General features: G+C 49.8%; 1 protein-coding gene and 1 long non-coding RNA gene across 2 annotated transcripts; one reads left to right on the top strand and one right to left on the bottom strand.

The window, feature by feature from the left end:
* Window positions 1-15,998: 15,998 nt before the first annotated feature.
* On the bottom strand, window positions 15,999-22,392 carry LOC117188139. Its single transcript, XR_004472484.1, has 3 exons — window positions 22,301-22,392; window positions 21,972-22,243; window positions 15,999-16,344 (listed from the first exon to the last, which is right to left on the bottom strand). It is a non-coding gene; the product is annotated as an uncharacterized LOC117188139 (long non-coding RNA).
* On the top strand, window positions 17,542-20,876 carry LOC117188137 (E3 ubiquitin-protein ligase Topors-like). Its single transcript, XM_033391498.1, has 4 exons — window positions 17,542-18,104; window positions 18,169-18,632; window positions 18,694-20,144; window positions 20,211-20,876. Exons 1-4 carry the CDS (start codon window positions 17,712-17,714, stop codon window positions 20,645-20,647), a joined length of 2,745 nt encoding a protein of 914 aa, XP_033247389.1. The 5' UTR covers window positions 17,542-17,711; the 3' UTR covers window positions 20,648-20,876.
* Window positions 22,393-22,397: the final 5 nt, after the last annotated feature.

Below are 22,397 nucleotides of genomic sequence, written 5' to 3'. Positions count from 1 at the left end.
AGTGGGAAGCATGTGGGTTGGGGGGGCGGTGCATGGTAATATTAAAAGATGGAAACACCCTCTTGCCATAGCTGCAGCCTCGATGCAGACACGCGATCTGCAGGGAAATGGAGTTGGGGAGGCTCTAGAATGTCTTAATTAACTGCTGACTGCGTTCCGCGAATTCAACAGGCTATAAGTATAGCTGGCAGAGGGGTGTTTGCCTCTAAATAATGTTGAGTTGGTTGTTCCTTATATTTATGATTTGCAATTATTCCACAGCGCGTCCTGCCTCTCGCCTGGATAAGATTGAGAGGTGGAATTTTCAGTCGGAGTGTGTTTGCGAGGGGGAGTGGATGGGCTTCGTCTGTGTTTAGGTGCCGCTTATCCGATCCGGGATACACGAAGACTGCACGGACGTGCACACACACACACACACAATTTGATATACTTTCTTTCCACACACACACACACACACACACACACTCGTGTAACAGGAACTCTGTCTCCTGTTGGTGGCGACGCCAGACGCAGACGAAAGTGTTGCCAGACAAATGGAGAAGGAGTAATGGGGGCATGGGGCATGGTGTTTGGCGCAAGGGTGGACTCACATGTCACTTGGCCATAAAAAGAGTTTACGTCTGACATGAGCCGAAAACAATTTGCATATATTTCTGCGCTGGATAACGACTTAATTTAGGATACATTCGGGGGATCTGGAGCTCTTTGGGAGCTTTGGGGGTAGGGCCCTATTGCGTAAGCGACCCAGTGTCAGGGTCGGGGGAGTACTCTCCGGAGTCTCCAGCGGGCACCCCCTTCTCCCTTTCCATTTCTCACCGCTTCCAGTTCATCTGTTAACTTGCGCCTCCTTCGACTGATGTTAACCTTTTTTCCGGCACATTTGCACTGGCCCCGACAGAGAGAGAGTGCAGCCTGGGATTAGTCCGATGTGACAGAAAACTCCGTTTTAGTTGTCGATTTCGAGGGTCTAGTCTAGTCAGATTACCACCTACAATGGGCGTTTTAGGACAGTGCCGGAAGCTGGTGTACCATGGCCCATGGGCGATGGCTGATGGTTGATGGCTGCGGCGACTTTGGCCCTAATGCACCCGGCCAGGCTTACTCAGCAGTTAGCCCCGAACTTTCCACATTACGGGGCCTACTCAGAGGGGCGAGAGGGTGGTGGCAGGCAGCACTGCCGCCACTTTTTAACACTGTAATCCTAGTAAACTTGAAACTTTTACCAAAGAGGGAGCAGCGGAAAAAAAGTTGTTCATTGCAAACGGGCTCTGCTCTGCCCTTTCCTCTCCTCTCCGCTCTGAAGTTGCGGATTTGAACCAGCAAAATGGCGCCCAGTGGCGTCGACAACGGCGCCAAATGAATTGCATTTTGTTGAGGCAGTCCCCGCCCCCTGCACCCGGCAGCCGATTCCCGACCAGACTTCGCGGGAGACGACTGGCAGACGCAACGCGAGCAGTTTTATTCACTGTCAAACGGAATTTAACTGAGTTCCAGCTCCAGCTCCAATTTCCATTTCCATTTGCTTTCCTTTTGCACTGGCATTAAAATTAATTTAGTATTTTTTTCTGCAGCCGGAACTTGGCTGGTTCTGCCTGTTAAACTAATTTGTCCGGCGCCATCTCCATAACTCCGGCGGAACACACACACACACACACACACACACAGAGAGGGCATGTTAAATCCATTTTGGAAGTGCACGGAACGGAGGTCGGTGCGGACACATGAGGGGACACTGCATCCGTATAATGGCGAATGATGAGCCACTCAAAAGCTTCCTAGGAGTACTGCCCAGGGCTGCTGAAAGAGATTCGCTGAGTGCTGGGGTAGGAGGGGCAGTGCTAGAGATAGAGATGCAGGGATACAGGAGCCGCCTGCTGTCGGGAACACCTTGCCCATTCGCCCACTCCACTGAAGAGTCGGGCTGATTGTATTGTTTCTGCTCCTGCTCCACCTGTCCTCCTCCTGGCGGTTGCCACGACACCCGTTGGCGCAGACGGACGGAGTGGGGGCTGGTGCACGAAAAACAATTTTGCAACTGGCATATCGAGAGTCAAGGCTCACTCATGCATGTGGAACGGAACTGGCACGGCTGAGCGCACCGCCTATCCCGTGCTGGTGGCATGCAGCATAGCAACGGCAAACGAGAAATTATGAAAGAACACTCAAAACTCGAGTCTACGACGTACTCGCAGTATCAATGGCCCCCGTACCGGAGCCCAATGCTCATTCCGGCTGACTGAAATTCAAAATTTCTGGCCAAATTGCTGGCAGTCTATTATTTGGGTTTTCTTGGACCCAAGAATCGTAGTTAAGCCCAGTTCGGGCCAGTTGAATGGTCTCTCCGGACTAAAGGAAGCCGGACTCCTCTCAACACATGATTTAGGTCAAAGGCAGTTAATGAAAGTTTTCACGACACAAAAGGATTTTCCCTCTGCCAATATGAAGGACACAAGATAGGAGGGGGACCACAAAGAGTCGAAATTAATTTCATGGCTCAAAAAACACAAATGGAAAATAATTGTTGTTCGAAGAATCTCAACAAAAATACAGCAAAACCGAACACGACGACAAAAAGCCACATTTTTAAGACGCCACAGAAGGCAGAAGATATTTGGCAACAAACCAAGTGAAAATTGCTGCAAAAAAGATAAAGAGTGAGGGACAGAGAAAAAGAAAGAAAGGGGGAGAGAGAGAGTGTGACAGTTTGGAGTGTGAAGAACATGGAAAAGTCAATGACAATTCGAGAGGCCCAGATAAATCCTTGGATATCAGAGCCAGGCCAATAAATGGCATTCCGAACTGAAACTCAAACTCAAAGCCAATACAAGAGGCACGGACACGCCGTCCAGGGAGCGAGAGGAGAGGCAGAGACGGAGGACACAGAGAAAGTAGTGGCAAGAGCTATCCACAAACCGCAATTTGTGCAAACACGCAACTCGGGGCACACACCACAAGCCGCCTATCAAATCAAACACAATTGCCGGAGTCCTGCAACTTGGTTCACTGGTCAATTGTCCTTTGCTTTGAGCCAGACATGCAATTAAAGTTTGCGGTCCTTCGGCCACTTCCGAGACGCACTTGGCCATCGTTCCGTGCTCCAAAAACAGATCCGAACTGAGCTAAAACTTGGTTAAATCGGCGAAAAAGTTTTCCGGCATCAATCCAGAGTGGAACGCCGCAAGCCCATCCCATCCGCACTTATCGGCAATGTAAATACATGTGTGAATGCAACCACCTGAGCCCCAGGCGAGGGGGTGGGGGTGGCCTCAAATCGCATTGGCGCCGCTACCATAAGCCATAAAAGAATACAAATTGATGCCACTCCATGGACGCTCCAGGAGTGATTCAGGGGGATTCAGGCCGTTGCGGCGGCTGATGCCTGGCATTATGTTCGCGTATTGATCTCAAATTGAATGTAAATGCGGCAGCTGAAGTTCATTCTGATTCTGATTCCGATTCTGTGTCTGTTTCTGATTCAGTCGCTGATGATGCTGATGCACGTGGGAATCGAGCAGGTGATGGATGGTTCTTTGTTGTACCGCAACTTTGGCCAGCTGCTATCATCGACTTGGCTTGGCTCGGATGCACTTTTTGGCTTATTGCCTGGGCAGCGCATTCTCCACACAGGGAGAAAATGATGCTCCTAAAGTACTAGAAGAGTGGAGTTAAAAAATCCACTTAAAATACAATATTTCGAGAGGTTTATTTGAGTATGAACACTATCTAATAATGCATTGCCTAAAAGTTCTCAAAACATCTGATTCTAGAGGCTTTTCCCATCTTTCCCCTGAGTAGCCCCCTGGGTGGTGGGTTTCCTCTCCCATTGATGTCTTCATATGCCTTCAGATCTCTGTTTTCGTGCTGCTGCTGCTGCTGCTGTCCCTGCCACAGACTTTTATGACAGCACATTAAATTTAACAGCTTATCAAAGCAGTTGACACTTGCCCGAGACCCTGCCCCCAGCTGCCTGTCCCTGCCCCTGCCTCTGCCCCGGCGGGGACATTTACATTTTGGTTAACTGTAAATTGGCTTTGTTGTGGGTCCCGTGCCCCGTAGGGGGAGGGGGGGGCAAAAGTTTCCTGAAGCTCATTGAGCGCGTTAATTGATTTTCGCGGCGAACAAAAGGCAAAGTTTCAAAAGGACATGGACACACGTCGGGTGTGAATAGTAGCGGGATAGGTGTTGGGGCCGGGGTGCCGGGGTGCAAGGTCTGGGGCAGGGTCTGGGTTGGATAAATGAAACAAAAGCCAGTTAAGGACTATGGAGCCGCAGGAGCAGAAACGGAGGCCACTGCCGCAGAAGGCAGGAAGCAGGCTCCAGGCTCCAGGATCCAGGGCCGGAGCTAAAAGGCCAATTGTTGGCGGCACAACAAAAAGAAAGCAAACAACAAAAAATAAATGGAAAAGGACCAAAACAGAACTGTACAACCGATATACATATATCGCTATATATATGATACATATCGGTGTCTGTGTGTTTTTTCTGTAGGAAGCCCTAAAAAAATATGCCAGCAAGGGTGTGCGGTTGCCAGGAATCGCCGAAGGGGAATGGTGGGTTGTGGGTGGGCCTGGGTGGTGTGTGGTGTGTGGTGTGCTGCGGGGTGGTGGATGAATTGAAGCAATTTACGAAATGGCATTATTTGAACGCAAAACATAAAGAAACCTACGACTGCGACAACAGAAAAAATTACCCCAACAACTAAAATAGACAGGGGATACCATATAGACCAACTCTGCCCCCCACCATCCGCCACCCAGTCCAGAACAAGCTCCATCTGTCCCCAGTCCACCCATCATCGGGCCATGAAGCGGTGTCCTTGTTGTTATTGTCTCCTTCTTCTGCACTTCTCTCTCTCTCTCTCTCTCTTGATGTCTCTCCTTTTGTTCAGTCTCCCCCTGTCTGTCACTGTTTCCCCCACCTTTTGAGGCTCCCCATTTTTTTTTTTTTTGTTGAGGGACAACAAAACCAAGGAAGGAAAGCCAGAACGAACGTGTTGCAACTTTACATATTTTTACAAGGGGGCGAAAACTATTTTCGTTACAATTTTTTGTACTCCGGGAAAAGCATTTCATGTGGGTAAGGATGGGGGGTGGCAGGGTGGAGGGTGCAGGTCAATTGCAGGCGATTCTTTGAATTTGTTCCGTTCCGTTCCTTCCGGATGGGTGTGTGGGTGTGGGGCACGGGGCACAGGGCACAGGGAACGGCACTCTCAGTGCACGAAATGATAATAAAAATGAAATAAATTTTATGCAGCGGAACGAAGAGAAGTGGAGCGGAGGGAGGGACGAGGAACGGACGAGTGACTAACAAAATGCATGAACATTTAAGGATACAGCGAACGCATAAAATAAATGAAGTGCATGCAATAACCCCCACACACACACACACACACATGGCAACAGTGATGCATGGACACACACACACACACTGGGGAATAAAGTAAATGCCATAAAAGTACTCACAGAACCCATGATTCAGCGGAAAATACAGTCCGTTAGAGTGGAGTCATTCAGTTCGATAAACGATTATCGATTGCACAAAAAGCACGAAATCCGACAAACTTAATCGAATTCACTGGAAGCTGCAGAACCGCACCAGAATCCTTACACTCGATCTGCTTATTTTAATATTTGCCCACAGTCCTGGCCACCCTCTTTCGGCCTTTCAATTAAAAGTCTGAAAAACCTAAAGTCCCCCAAGGTACCGCCTCTCTATGCATATCTCTCTGTCCATCGGGCAGGTGGCAGAAAATAGCTGTGTGTGTGTGTGTGTGTGAGGGTCAATATTTACCTGCTATGATTTTAAAATGTTTTAGTCATTGGCTCAGCTCAGATACTCGTATATTTCAGTCGAGTGCCAGACTGCTGCTCCTGTGGACACTCTCGAGGTCTGTGCCAAATTGTGTTTGCCTTCGTCGAGAGTGTAAAAACAAATAGAAGAGTCCTTGGACAGGGGCCGACCCCAAAATGCACTTATAACAGAATCAACAATGTTCTCAGCTGACAAAATGTTTTCATGTTTAGCTTTAATGCATCCCAGAGATGCTTAACAACACACATCTGACTACATATAAATATATTTGCACTAACATAACTCTTAGTTTGATACGAAAAGTAACCAAACTCGGTAGATGCAGGCCTTTCCTCTCCATCCGGAGCCCATGGGATTCCCCAGCGAATTCGCAATTGAGAACACTTGTGCAGCATTTGGCATGCCAAAACAAACAAAAGTTGCATGTTCAGCATATTGAACACAAAGTAAAATGGTTCAAATGTGCAACACAAATTCAGAGAGCTAGAGTTGGATGTGGTGGCAGAACGGGGGTGGCAGAACGATTGCAATGCAATTGTTGCACACCCAAAAAGGCAGAGTGGGAGGGGGGGGGCAGCAAACCAATGCCATTGACAGATGCAATTATGCAAATGCTGTATCTGTGTGCGTCTGCATGGGTGTATGAGTGTATGTGTGTATGGGGTTTGTGGGTAAAGCAACAATGCATAATGAATGCTCCCCGATGCGTGGGTGTTCGTGTCATGTTGAATATGGACACACAAAAGGTTGCCACTGCCTAGTGATGCATGCAACGGCAACTGCATCTGTACATGTGATTGAGTGAGCAATTCCATCTCTGTCTCCGTCTCTGTCTGTCTGCCTGGGTGACTGCGTGCCTGGGTGCCTGGGCGTGTGCATAGACATACATGTCTCTCACTCTCACTCTCTGATGGGGGAACCTTTGATTTATCAAATGAAATTGTTAATTTTGCAACCAAAGCCAATTTATGAGGGGGCTGTCTGTAGTTGCAAATGGAACCTGCAGTCCATCGAGGCAGAAGGAAAGCCATTGAAAATACAACTCGTAATTGACTCTTTATTCGAAATTGCCTTTTGTAGCCGCTGTTAATTCGGTTTCAATTTCAATTTCTCTTTATATGTGTCTCCTGGTGAGCTCCCATCTTTTTGCGTTTTCCATTGATATTTTCCAATTTGGATATGCAGGTCCCCCCCCCCCCCCCCCCCCCCCCCCCCCCCCCCCCCCCCCCCCCCCCCCCCCCCACCTTGGCCTTAATTCATTTTCAGCCCCAGTTCGTTGTGGGTTTTTGGCTTTAGTTTTTTTTTTTGGGCACAAAGCGATATTCAATTAAAATCACTGGCAATCTCAATTAATTGATTTCCATTTAAATTTTCATTTAAATGAATTGCCCCGTGTTCAGACCACACCACGCCGCACGACCACTCGAAAGGGGCACATTTATAGTCGGTTGTTAATGCGAATGCGAATGCGAATGCATTTTGTGCATATGTTTGACTTGTGGCCAAGTGGCTGGAAGGGAGGGGGTCTGCAGAGATCAATGTCAGACACAAAATCCACTTGCCACAACACGTATTCTGGCTCCATTAATTGGCTTTGATTGCTAAATAACAACTGCACTTTTGGCTGGGTGCCGGGAGCACATATAATATTGCTGATTAAACCAAATGAAACTCAATTAATTTAGGACCCACCCGAAAGACAATGAAAGTGCAGAATAATCTTTCGATTTGCTGTGAAAGCAGGCACTGGCATTGAGATGGTTCTGGTAGAAACATCTCTTAACTTTCTCAGGGACATGCTTGGAAATAACACGCAGGAAGCTCAGTCGCTCAATCAGTACAGTTGTGTCCAAAACTTCGTTTGGTAACTTTTCCACCTCTCCCGCTCTCCCGCTCTCCCGCTCTCCCGCTCTCTCTCTCTCTCTGCCCCTTTATGTCACTTTTGTCTGACATGTGGGCTACACGAGGAAGCGAGGCTCCCCCGCACCCCTGTTCCAGCGCGTGTCGTAATCAAGTCACAGGCTCTGCCACATACACCACCAGGTCCCGCGTCACCAATTCCACACCCATCCGTATCCACATCCGCGTCCGCCTCCGCGTCCGCCTTTGCATCCGGAGCACCGGTTTTTGGTGTGACAAGCCACATTTCAGCCGCAGAGTCTTTTGTTTGACGGAAAATTCAATTAACGCACGCAAAGGCGGGGGAAATGGATGGGGAAAGGGGAGTGGAAAGAGCGCACAGAGAGCGAGCCAATTTACAGTTAACCAAAATTTAAATGACTTTCGAGGGATTCTCACCCACTGGCCCCCCTTCCCTGTCCCCACTCCGACCTGACACATTTTGACGGGCGATGAATGGGGGAGGGGGAGTGGGGAGTGGGGGTGGCTTTGGCTCTTTGATAAGTTATCAAATTTAATGCGCCATCAGGGTCGTAAAATCTGTAGCACAGACGTGGGGGTGGGGTGGGGGGGAGGTAACAGCTCAATGGAGATGCCACATACAAAATGGAGTCATAAAACGGAAGGAAGCCAAACGAATGAAATACAAGGACCTGGGGCAGGGGCAGGGGCAGGGGCAGGGGCAGGGGGAAAAGGAAAAGAGCATAAACAAGTGGAATATGCATGACGTACGACTGGCGACGGCACGAGGGTGGGGGGCTGTGCTGTCTGCTCCTCCTGGAATATTTCAAATTCCATTGGCATACGCTTCCGTTTCCTCTTCCCTAGCCTCCCTCTGCCTCTGCCACAAAGCAGGTGCCGAAAGTCTGGAATTTTCACAGGTGTTTTTCTTTGGTTTCGGCCAGCAGCTGATTTAAATTATCCGCATGTCTGCCCCGGGGGTCAGGGGACCCCCCAGCATAAATTCCCACCAGAGGCGAAAAATTTAACCAAAAGCCAATTGGCCAAGATAAGATGTAATGGCCTTTTATGGCCCAGTTCGGTGCAGGACCGGGCTTTGGCCACCCGACGCCCGGTATCAGGAGCCCGGAATGTCCCTCCATATTTATCTGGAAGAGTTACGAGTCACTGGACCCCGGACTGGCCAGGGTGCAACATTGTCCAGCGGCGAGTCAACGACACTTGCTGCGATGCACCGGGTGCTGCAATACCTACACGACTTCGCCCAGTGTGGCATGAGAGGTCACGTTACGTGCAACGGCCGTTGCTTTAATGGCCGCCGAATGACTTGGCAGAACGGGACACCGACACCGACACCCTGTCGTGTCCCAGACAGCGTCCAGACCGCTTCCTGCTGTTGCCCAAACATTGGCAACGTTGCCAAGTCCTCGGGTCTATCCCGGGAGCAGGCAGCGGCTGTGGCTGTGGCAGCGGCAGCTGCTCCTTTCCCACGTGCATCATTCGAGTTGCCGCAATTTACATTCAATTTTAGATCAATACACAAGCATAATGGCCCTGCCACCAACCCCTGCCCACCCCCCAGAGGATTCGCGCCAGCCGCAATGAGTGGGCGGCATTTCAGTATCATTTTTATTGCTTCTTGTGGCGGAGCTAAAGCGATTTGGTATCGGCGGAGTTGTTCTCCAGTCTGCTCCAGTCTGTTTCCTTCTTGGCGTGCTGATTTCTCAGGTGGTCGCTTTCGCACATGTATTTACATTCACAATGCAGGAAGGGACTTGCCGCATCGGGTTTGGTGGCATTTCACTCCACACAGAGCGAAAAAGGGGGCTCCTTGAATCAGGGGTCGGAATAAGTTCAAGATTCCTGCGATACTTCAGAGAGCTGTTTTTCTCTCAGTGCAGCCCATCCCCCTAGCATTTCTCTGACACTCCTTTTACCTCTTCGACTTGCAGACATTTCACTTTGTCATGACTTCGCCTTGGACTCTGCCTCTGCCTCTGCCACTGCCATTGTGCAGCGACGTCCATGCCTCATGTTTCATGTTCATGGACAAACATTACTTGCATCTTTGATGAAGGGGCAGGCAGTGTGGGTCTGGGACAAGGAATAGGGGGAATAGGACAACGACTTGAAAGTTGTTCAACAATTAAAAGTGTTCTTGCAACTTCTCGAATGCCGTACAATTGCTGCAGGGATTGTCCGGCTCGCATGGGTGTCTCTCGAGTGTCCGAGGAGGACCGCAAACTTTAATTGCATGTCCGAGTCCGTCTCCAAGTGTGGGCAATCGGCCATTCAAGCAATTTGGCAAACTTTGTCAGTTTGTCAGCTGGTTAGAGCTGGTCCGGAGCTGGCCAAAGGCACGCTTGGGCTTAAGCCACGAGAGATGACAGTTTAATCTGCAGGAAGTCAGCCGTACCATTGCGCGGTTTTGCCTTGACTTTGAGCTGTCAGTGCGGCTTTTGCAGGGCTGCCACGGAACGGATTTCATCCGGACATGGTTTTCCTCTTTGGGCTTCCATCAATCGCAGCTGGGAATTTTTAATAGTCAGTCCAGGGCTGGCACTCGACCAGAAATTGAGATTTACGGCAACTTCTTTGCAATTACTTTTTATTAGTTTCCTCCTTTGTTTCGGGCTTGATGGATCCCCATTCCCATCCCCATCCCCATCCCCATCACTTTGGCACTTAACATATTATCCTAATTCGTTTCATTGCTGACATCTCCTTATCGTGTGATTCATTCTGCTGTGGCAGAGAATGCCCTGCCTTTGTCCCACTTTATCTCAAGTCCATCTCAATTTGAAGGCGGTCGCTCGGTCCTCGTAGCCCTCGGAGCATGGACACAATAATCGCTTTGTCTGGACTCGTTTGGGTCTGCTCTGTTCTTCCTTTGACTTGTTCCCATGGCTGCGGGCCATTTTCGGAGAACTCTTAGTCACTCTCCCCTCCCCACCTGGCACGCCCACCTAGACAGGCGCCCACACGTCCACCGAATCTGTGGAAATTTGCCAGCTCATCATTTGTGCAGTGCTGTGTAATTAAAGGAGCTCCAGCTACAGCTCCAGGAACTCGACCACACTCACAGGGGAAAGGGGAAAGGCGTTGGAGCGGGAGCAGGAACTGGAGCTGGGGGGGGAGGGGGAGGGCCTTGAGTGAGTTGCTGTTCTGCCTTTTCATGTTGATTATGCTAATTCCAAGTCGAACCGAACCGAACCGAACCGAACCACCACCCACCCACCCACCTCCATCTGGATTCAAATCCTGCTCCATCTGGAGCTGCGACACAAAGGTCTGCCCGCTCGCCTTTCTTGTCGATCCACTTCCGTCGCACTGCCTGCCGCAGGGCTCAAGGAGCAGCTGAAGAAGAATCGTTTCGTCTGACATCCCTAATGAAAAAATCCTGCTGCATAATCTTGGTCCGCCCTGCAGACCCCCGCCCACCGGTCACGTGTTGTTCTTGTTGCCGTTGCGTAATTAAAGCGCCGAGAGAGTGAGTGAGAGAAGGCAAATGGATTTCTCGGACTCGGGCTAGGGTTGCGTTACTACACTACGAGCATATACTCGTACTGTGAGCAGCACTTCACAGCTCTGGCCATTAGCTCCACACTTCGATGGCCAGGGACAAAGGGAGCTGCGGCGGGGGTCGAGAAGGATAAGGAGGAGGAGGAGGAGGAGGAGCAGCAGTGCGACGGTTAGGTGAGTGCCCCGCCAAAAGGCGACTGTGAAATATGCGCAGCTGACAGTTTTGAAAAATGAAAGCTTGCCAGGCCATGGCTCCGGCATGTGGCAGTGTGGCAGTGTGGCTGTGTCGCTGTGTGGCTGTGTGGGATGGGCGTGGCAGTGCCACCAGCCATAAAGCAGCTGCGGAAGCATTCGGCTCGTGCGAATATTGCAAATGTGGCGGAAAATATGGCGTCAGTCAAAAGTCAGCGCAGCGCGCTTAATGCCCGCGACAGCAAATAAATTGCATTTCCACTGCAGGAGCAGAAGCAGCAGAAGCAGAAGCAGTGGAGCAGCGGGAGCCAGAGCTCCAGGATGCCAGCAGGAATCCTGCGGAGAATAAAAGAAGGGGCGTCAAGCGAGCAAAGGAGCAAATGAAGGAAAGCTAACGAAATTCATAGTGAAGTAAATGGCAAAAGCGAAAAGCAATTTCAATCCATTCTCTGCCACCCGCCGAGATCGCTGAAAAGGTGTGAAATCCTCCGAAAAAAGAGGTGCCCAGCCTCCCGGCGCCTCCCGCCGCCGCGGTGTAAAGCAATTCATCCGTAAGACTCCCCGCCGTATCCGCTTTCGTTTAAGGATATGTACATTCCAGTCGGCCTTAATTACTCCTCCGTCGACGCCGGCGCTGCCGCTGTTCCAGTCGAGTACGCAGTCTGGCGCCCCTACACCCCCCTGGACCCCTCCCTGCCCCCTGCCTGTGTCTGTGTCTGTGGGTATCCTAAATTAAGTTGTTATCCACTGCAGAAATATGCAAATTGTTTTTTGGGCTCATGTCAGACATAAAGTTTTTTATGGCCAAGTGACATGTAATGCAGACCCCACCCCATCTTCTCGAACCCCCAATCGCCAGTACTCAGAGCGTCCCCCCCCATCTTCATTTGTCTGGCAAACACTTTCGACTGCGTCTGGCGTCGCTGCCACCCAAAAAAAAATATACAAGAAAACACCAAAAACAACAACTCAAATTCATTTGCCTCCTACCCTCACACGCTTGCTTTTTCACCCTTTGTGTGTGCAGATTTTATGTGTGTGTGTGTGTGTGTGTGTGTGTGTGTGTGAATGATGGCGACGTGTGCACGTCCGTGCAGTCTTCGTGTATCGCGGATCAGATAAGCGGCACCTAAACACAGGCAAAACCAACCCACTCTGGCTCCGTCTCCGACTCCACCTCTCAATCGTGAGCCCTGAATCCTGTAGAATAATTGCAAATCATAAACATGAGGCACGACGTCGCCGACATTATTTAGAGGCAAACAGTAGCTCTTGTCCCCCTTGGCCTGTTGAATTTGCAGAGTGCAGCCAACAGTTAATTAAGACATTCAAGCCTCTCCAAACCCCGACTCCCTGCAGAGCTCTGCTTCGGATCATCGCGTGTCTGCATCGAGGCTGCAGCCACGGGTCGTGGAGTGGGAGTGGTTGAGGCTGAGAGAGCTGGGAGAGAGTGTTTCCATGTTCGTGTACTACCCATCCCATCCCACACCACATCCTCCACACCCCATCCCCCCTTCCAGGTTGGAGCTTACAAGCTTCTAATTGAGCGTGCACGGGGGCGCTTCTAATTATCGCACGAAGCGAACAGTATCCCATTTCCCATTTCGATCCTTTGACGCCATTGTTCCTCCTGCGTCTCGCTCCCCCTCTGCTCTTCCGCCCTTTTCCCGCTCACCGACTTGTTTGTTGTTTGTTGCAAATTGCCTGCGACATTCGGGTGGAGGCGGCGAAAGGCTCAGCCGAAACATGAATTGAGTTGTTCGCCATCTGCGATAAAGTTTAAAGTCGCTCGCATCCTGGAGGGGGCTTGCCAGACTGCGGTTGGGGATTGGGGGAGTCACCTTCCAACCACCCTGCCACCCCCCTTCCACCTTCACCATCCATCCATCCATCCATCCAAACTTCATTACCCCGAACGGACCTTCTCTGTGTGTGTGCAAATTTCCTGTTCTGCTTTTTACGGCGGCACGTAATCAAATTAAGCAATTACTGCCTGGCGCTCTGCCACATCCACACAACCCCACAACCACCTCACCGGGCGGCACACATCCCCTTGATTATGGGGCAACTTCAAGGGAAATCACCAGCTGGAGGAGCGACGGAGCGACCGACCGACCAACGGAGCGCGCAACGAAGGAAGTCTGCCTCTGCAATCATAACGGTAAACGGTGCCCAGGCGAATGGAAATGGAATTTGCACCAGAAATGCTCCCCCGTGCAGAGAGCAGCAGCCAGCGACAAGTGCCATTTACCCCCACAGCATGCCCCATGTCGTCTAATCCAGAGCGTTGTCTGGTACTCGAGCGTCGAAAGGGAAGAGGCCTGTCCGACTGGGATGGGATGAGATCTACCCTGTGTATCCCCCACTTTCGGCGTGGGAATGATAATCGTTTGGTTTATAGCCAATTAATCAACTCTAGAGCTCAGGCGGAGGAGACACTTTCCACTGGCCATAAGCTCATCCTGATCCACAGCCGCGCCGCACCTTTCGATGTCCCTAAACAAACATCCCGGACATGACTTCCAATTGGACAACAGCCCGAGTGTAACCGATATGTTTATGGGTCCTTTAAGGCACGCTTGGGTCGGCACGGTTCGGCGGAATGTTTCCATGTTGTCAATTAATAATATTGAATAGCAGGGAGGATTTTAATCCTCGCAGTGGGCCAGGTCAACGTCGAAGCGCTTACGACTCGCCTTCGCCTTGGCCTTGCTCCTCCATTGTATCCATTGTATCCTTTGGCTTAATCGCTCGCTCGTAAGCCCCGAAAGGGTCCCTAATGATAACTGACCACGCAGCAGTGCAACGCTGTTGCGATTGCTTCCCCTCCATATCCTTTACATTGGGTGTAGGGGGATGGTCCCCACTGACCTAATGAGCCATTTAGCCAATTGGGGTTAATGTCCACACCCGTCGGAGCGGTACGAGTGGCAGGGGAAGGCGTGGTCACGCCTCTCAACTCAAGCCAGGAGAAGCCAACTGCTGCGCGTCTCCTTGATGAATTTTTGAAGAGGACTCCGCTGCGTGCAAAGTTTCAGGAGGATAAATATATCAACCCGATTACGGACTCCCAACTTCCTCTTCGTTTTCCGACTTCGTCTGTTCATTTTCATATTTTCCTTGTTTACGGCCAAACATTTTGGTCACGTGCTGGATACGTGAGCATTTTCGAGCAAGTTTCCTACAGGAAGTGGAACTTCGGCGGAGGAGTGCGGCGAGGGGGAAGGAGGAACTGGGAAAGTGTGGAAGCCTAGCCTATGAAAAGTGCAGTGTTCCCCCGCTGATATCTGCAGCAATCGATGGTTAACCGAATTCGCAGATTACTCCCAAATTTGTTGTCCAATCAGCTCCCTTGCAACCCATTCCACCTCTGCAGTCCGCCTGTCCGCCTGCTGCCTCTCCCAATGCGGGATAAAAGCCCCGTCCGACACAGCTTAGTCCTTGTCGGACACAGCCCCTCCACTCACCCAATCTGAACACGACACCAACAGCTCCCAACAGGTTCCACTTTCCTTGGGGGGGGGAGGATATTGAGAGTTGGGCTGTTGAATGGAATGCACTTCTGGAAGCCTCTGATTTCCATTTGTCAGGGGCTTTCCACCCATCCACTCATCCTTACCCTGCGTGGCTTCGTGGAGAGCCAAACGGTTTGACAGTTCATGCAACTGTAATGGGAAGCCCCAGGAGGGGGCTGTCTGTCTCAGACAAGACAGCTCCTCCTGGCTGCGAGCACTCCTCCAGAAGAGGAGGATTCTCTTCAGCTGCACACTCGAAGGACAGATAAACCCTCTTGTACCTCCCGCTCCCCGACTGGCTTCCACCTGAGCTATCCTGGCACCATGGCGACCCACATATTAATTATTGGATGGGAGTGGCGCAGAATATTGTAACTGATCCCGCTGCAAATGCTTCGAGGCAGTTGACGAGTCGAGAGCAACCCCATGTTGGACTGCTCGGCCATTCATCGGATTCCGATTTCAGCGTCCCTCCTCTGCCATCCTGCATATCATCCATTGGTGTCAATTAGGCTGGGCATCCCTTTGTTCCACTCCACAGTGTCATTTCATTATGGATTCCGATTCCTATGTCGACTCCATTCTGCTGCCATCGAATTGCGGATTTATTGAGTTGCTTATCAGTGCCACGGCTTGTGGCAGTGCCTCCGCCTCTGACTGCGCTGTTATCCTGCGAGTTTCCTGCGTCCTGTCTCCACATCCACACATTTTCCAACTCATTTCATAGCGAGTGGCGCGCGAATCATCTGAAATTCAAATATCACTGCTAAAAAGCGTAACCATGTCTGAATCCGCCCGTATCCTGCCTCCTGCCTCCTGGCCTGCACAGACACATCATCCGTGTCATCATCCCTGTATCTCCCAGTATCCCCATCTATCCCCCGGCTCCCCCACTCTTTACGATCGAATGCTAATAAAGTCGTCTGTCGTCTGCCGTCGGGCGGCGGCGCCAACTTGCATAATTCAATTACATCCGATGCAGACTCATAAAACTAAATCAAAGGAAAACAAAGCGTCACGCTTCATTTACTTTAGTACAGCTCCGCCACTCGGGGTCCCCTGCATCAGTCCCGTGCCCCAAATCGGAGTGGAGGCACATCCAGCTGGGGAGACCCATAAAAGGCTTCAGCAAAGAAGTTCGCCCTCTCCTTTCTTTCGTCCCATGCAGAGATCTTCCATGTTGCGGCTGTGTTCTGTGTCTCCTCCTTGGCCGCCTCCCAACTCCTGGCTGACAGTTGACTGCGTCCAGTGCTGGCCTCTCCTCGAGTCTGGGCCTGGTCTGGTCTGGCCATGAAAGTTTCCCGTCACTTCCGACACCCCCGAGGCGCTTTTCCCGCTTTGCATGGGGGGCGAGGCGGCAGGCAATTTCCTTGGCTGACTTTCGGGGGCACTGAAAGTTGGCTGCGACTTTGATTCTAGTTTGGCTCGGCAATAACACTAATATCTGCAAAGATGAGGAGATGTGTGGGCTATAACAAAGCTTATCAATCGCACGATTGTTTCAGTGGCACTTTGGACTAAGGCTTGCACGGCTTGGTTTATAAAATGTGTTCCGCAGTTATGCCACTTTGTTATACTTTCAACTTACGAATAACGCACGAATTAGTTATTCAAATATATTAAAGGTTTATTGTAGGTCTGTGGTCGGAGCTGCATCAGCTCAGATCAAACGCAAGGCCGATAAATGTTAAACCAGAGGAGAGATAAAACGAGGGGGAACGTTGTGAGTTGCTGCGGACACCGCAACTCTACAGTTATACCCGATACTAAGTCAGTATGGCTCTCCTCCGGCAGACGCAGCTAATATTAAACGACACGACAAAGAGTGCGTGCGAGAGAGACAGAAAATCAGTCTGAGCGTGACGTCGGGCGCTGCTCAATCGACTCGGCTATTGATGCTGATCAAGAATATATATACTTTATGGGGTCGGAAACGATTCCTTTTGGACGTTACACACATCCACTTTTACCACAAATCTAATATACCCCAATACTCATTTTGAGTATCGGGTATAATTATTGTAATTTGACAAACTATTGTAAAGAAGTATGAAAATAAAAGCCAAACCAACAAAAAACCAAAGAACTACATTTGTTTGGATTATAATAATCTGCAATCATCAGAATCCTTATTGAAAAGTATGATTTCTTTTTAAACATAACATTACAAATTTAAGCCATAACATTATATGATACATATGATATGAGCTCTGAAGATCATGCTAGATACTGTTCCAGTCTTACGATACGTATCTTTAGGTACAGGTAAAAACTGTTCGAAACGTGTATTTAAAGATTATGGTCTTCTCCTATTTTGAATCCTTAAATATATTGACCTTGTCCGCTATATATTTTAATATATTATTTAAATTGTAATGTAAGCAAATAGTTTTATCCTAGGCCTAAGGTTGCCATGTTAAGTTGTAAATATTCAAACCCCCTCTATACCCCTATTTTACGTATATGTTTTTATTAAAGTTTAAGTGCATTTTAAGAACAAATTTCAGTGAAAAGGCCACCATCAAACTTCTGGCTGCCGAAAGCAATAGTCAGGAGATTGTGGAATACGGCCATTGGCCTGGAGGAGCGATAAAAAAAAAGACGCATGTGAATTTGTACCATGTATTGTGTGCGATAAAACCAGATGAGATAGCAAGCGTCGACGGACTGTCAGAGTAGACACAAAACTTAGTGCTGGGCCCGAGCCCATTTCCGAATAAAATTATTAACTAGTGCGAGCTCTCACCTTCCGCCCGTCATCCGGAACGAGTCAGCACCTCAAAAGATAACAATTTTGATTGAACGCGCAATATGGCGGAGGTGGTAGAGGAGCTGCCCGCAGCAGCCGCCGCCTCATATGCGGACGATGTCGGTGCTTCTGTTATTGTTGAGCCTGTAATAGGATTGCCCCTCACTGTCAATGGCACGGGCAGAACCCTTCCACCGGCAGCTATGAAATTCGCCGATCTCACAGAGAGTGGCAGCGAAAGTGGCGACGGCGACGGCGACGGTGAAGGCGAAGGCGATAGCAGTGCCAACGCCAACAGCAACGGCAACGGGGAGCCGGGCACCAGTGCATCGGGCAGTGGCCGGACCTCGCCACCGCCCAACTGTGCCATCTGCCTGTCGCGCTGCAGGCGAAAATGCTTCACCGACTCGTGCATGCATCAGTTTTGCTTCAAGTGCCTCTGCGAATGGAGCAAGGTGAGTAGTGCCGGTAATGGTAGGAGAGGCAAGCGGACGAAATTTGATAAACATTTGATAACAGGTGAAAGCCGAGTGTCCGCTGTGCAAGCAGCCCTTCAAGACGATCATCCACAATGTCCGCACACTGGATGACTTCGACAGCTATCCGGTTCAGAGCTCATCACCGCCCATACAAGATCACCATCCAGCGCTGCGCTTTCAAGTTGTACGACGTCCCAGGTTCATGCCGCTGGTGCAGAACCAGTCGTCGATGACGAACGACCTGGACGGCGCGGCGGCTGGTGATGGTTCACAGGATGGCCTGCCCACTGCTGAATCGTCGGGTGGCCGCCACTCGTACAATCGCTTCGAACCGTACCGCATGGAGTTGATGAATTTCTATCGTCACGACCAGGATCCCGCCATCTCGGGCAGTTCCCTGAGCCAGCTCTGGCGGCGCTACGTCTATGATCGCAAGCTATATGCTCTGCCAATCAGTGATAGCCTCACCGGCCACTTCCGCGAGTGGAGTGCTCGTTTCTACGGGTGAGAACCACTGTCTGTTCAGCCTCGTGACAGTGCGGCTAAACTTAGTTTATCCTTGTAGAAACAATCAGATGCGCCGCCTGATGCCGTGGATACACCGCGACATTGTGTGCCTGCTGAGAAATGACGCGCACAGTGTCAGCACCGTGATGCAGTTGATGCACGACATGCTGCCCTTGACGAACATACTGGGACCCACATTCCGGCGCCGATTGTCACCGTTCTTGGGCGAGCGGACCAGTCACTTCATCCACGAGCTGGCTAACTTCGCCCGCTCCCCATTCGACATGATTGGGTACGATCATGTGGTCCAGTACTCGGCCCGTGTTGCGGAGGAGGTGGAAGTGGATCTGCTAGACATGGTCGAAACGCAGTCGTCCAACGAGAGTGACTTACATTTGGAGGTGGGCGATGGGGAGACTGCGAACGCCGAGTCCTCCAACGACTGGAACGCACCCAACGATCGTCCGTCCACCAGTGTGATTGTGACCAATCCCGGTGCCACACATTCCTTCAGCGTGACAATGAACAGCGATGGCAGCGAGCTACCAGGTGTACGGCGTACCACCACCTCAAACGTCGGCTCCCAGACGGTGGCCATCAACTTGAGCATGCGGCGTCCGGCCAGCGAGTCGGAAGTGATCGAGATCGATGACGGCGATGCCGCTGCCAATGCCGAGGTGGCCGCCATCAACGATGGCAGCAACACAAACAGGCGCCAAGCCGGCGCCAGCATCCCGATTAGTGCCCACATTGAGCTGGAAAGCAGCAGCAACTCCAGCGATGATGATGAGTGTGTCTTTGTGCTGGAACTGAAGCCGCCGCATTTGCGGACCCCCGAGCAGGTGACCCTCGACTCCAACAGCGACTCGGACGTTGTATTTGTGAATGAAGAGAATGAGAGTGCGTCGGCCACCCAGCGTCCGTCAGCCACAGCAACAGCCGTAAATGATGCGGAAGAGAACGAGGCTCAAACGGCCAATCATGGCCTATACATGGGTCCCAGTACAAGCGCTGCCGCCAGCAAAGGCAAAAACTGGAAGCAGTGCTACGACTACGCACGTCGTCAGGATCTTTTACGCATCGCTGGCTCCACACGACCCAAACGCACCAGCAATCCTCCTCGTCTCATTCCCCCAGTTAGCCAAAGCAACAGTTCGAGCAGTAGCAGCAGCAGCTTCTGCAGTAGCACTGCCACACCAATGGGTGCCCACCAGTGGAGCACGAGCAGCGACGACAGCAGTGAAAGCAGTGGCAACAGCGAAATCGTTTTGGCGGAGGCCAAAAGAAGACGCCGCAAAGCCTTGACACGCAAGCGTCCGGCTCCACAGAAGCTCAAGAGAACAACGCGAAAGCGCAGCAGGCGACAAGTGGAGCAGGCGCCGGAACAAAGTCCCCCAAAGGAGGAGGAGGAAGAGAAGAAGCAGCCGGTGGCTGAGCCCGAGGCTGAAAGCAGTTCCGATGGTAGTTCAAGCGATGATGAGCCGGGAGGCGACAGTAGCGAAGCGAGTGGTGTGTTGACCAAATAGTAACATTCTTTAGCTCTCATATATATTTATACTTTTAAATCTTTTGCAGAACCCAAAAAAAAGAGTAGCAGTGATGACTCGGACGATGGCAGCCCGGAACTAAATCTTCAGCTAAGCGCCTTGCGGGCCGCTTTGCGTTCGGAGGCAGTGTTGCCTAACACTGCCAATAGCCTAGAGGACAATGTGCATCTGGGACTGTACTCGGACGTGGACGCAGAACCTTTGGTGGAAGCAGATGCGGATACTGCCACAGCCACCGAAGACCAGGAGGAAGATGAAGACGATGATGATGATGAAAATGAAAATGAAGATGAGAATGAAGACGACGATGATGACGATGATGATACCAACCTACCTATGTATAAGCAAAATTTATTGAAATGTTATGAGAACGACGATGATGATCATGAGGGTAATGATAATGATAACGACAATGAGGAGGACGACGACGATGACGACGACGATGATGATGATGATGATGATTAGCAAGATTAGCGAGAGGAGCAGAGCAACGATGCAATGTTCGATGCTGCCTTGACGTTGGCGTCTCTAGCATAAGCTTCAACAGCTTATTACTCTAAAAACTATTCTACTCTCCTATTTTGAATCGTTAAATATATTGACCTTGTCCGCTATATATTTTAATATATTATTTAAATTGTAATGTAAGCAAATAGTTTTATCCTAGGCCTAAGGTTGCCATGTTAAGTTGTAAATATTCAAACCCCCTCTATACCCCTATTTTCCGTATATGTTTGTATACCTACCTACCTAGCTATGTATAAGCAACAGTCCCCAATGGGATCCTCCATCCGATATGTGATCCCTGATCCCGAAGATTGTCCCCTACCCAACACAACAACCCTTCCCCGCACATGTTGTACATTTTGTTTTTTAAGAGGATCTTAAAATACCTATATACAATAACTAAAGTTCAAAGTTTGAACCGTAGAACTAACGCCGCTCTGGCAGCACACAGGCATCTGGCATCATATGGAGACAGTGTTAAATTGTTTTTGGATACAAGCCCCGCCCCTAATGGCGTGGCCGGATATGAAATTTAGTACTCAAAACAACAAAAGAACAAACATTAATTATAATACAAAATCAAATAATAAATGTAAAGATTTATTGTAAAACGATACTTGGTCAGTAAGGCTCTCCTCCGGCACACGCTGCTAATATTAAGCGAAACGACAAAGAGTGCGTGCGAGAGAGACAGAAAATCAGTCTGAGCGTGTCGTCGGGCGCTGCGTAGTCACTGCAAATTTGATCCAGATCAGCAATGGCATTTCAGCAATCTGATAGATATGGTCATTATCTATGATTCTGCGTTTTTAGTTTTCTCGAATCTGCAATATTGTGGATGAAACAGATTTTCGTCCTTTGTGGGGACGGAAGGGGGTGGGGCGAAATTCTGAGATCTAATTTTTATAGTGAGATCTAACAGGAGTGCGGAAACTAAATTTGGTTACTCTAGCGTTAATAGTCTCTGAGATTTGTGGATACCCCCAGATTTTCGTCTTTTGCGGGGCGGAAGGGGGTGTGGCGAGTTTTTGAAATATTCTTGTAGCAGTGAAATATCACAGAAGTCTGGATCCAAAACATCGTTGCTCTAGCTCTTATAGTCTTTGAGCACTAGGCGCTAATAGGGACGGACAGACGGACAGGGCTCAATCGACTCGGCTATTGATGCTCATCAAGAATATATATACTTTATGGGGTCGGAAACGATTCCTTCTGGACCCATTCCCATTTTGACGGGTGACGTTTCGAATTAAGTGTCGTTACAAAGGGTTAAATTACTCACATTTCTTGAACAATGGGTTGTTTGACCAAGGGCCTATAGTTTCTCCAGATGTGCCTGCATTAATGTTAACTAGTCTCCAGCCCGTCAGCGATTTTCCACAGTTTATTTCTGTCCGTATCGGATTAATAATGTAATATATCAATGAATACAAATCAATTTTTTCGAGGCTGTGGTGTTAAGTGATTTTTTTCGGCAGTACAGTAAAACCAGAACGTGGTATTTTGTGTGCACTGTGTACAGGGTTCACTGTTCCTGCTGTATACTTGAAACCGCTAAGATCAGATCTACTATCATATCAGGTACTACATATTCAAAAACAAAAAACTCACTTGAAAGGAGTTACATTTTATTTGTGTACTCATTTTCTTGGAGGATTATTTGACAACCCTGCACCACATCTGGTATTTTCAGTGTGTACACATCTAA

Source organism: Drosophila miranda, chromosome 3 (assembly GCF_003369915.1).
Source record: "Drosophila miranda strain MSH22 chromosome 3, D.miranda_PacBio2.1, whole genome shotgun sequence".
NCBI lineage: Eukaryota > Metazoa > Arthropoda > Insecta > Diptera > Drosophilidae > Drosophila > Drosophila miranda.
The sequence above is the reverse complement of the archived record's forward strand: the minus strand, read 5'-3'. Positions and strand labels throughout refer to the sequence as shown.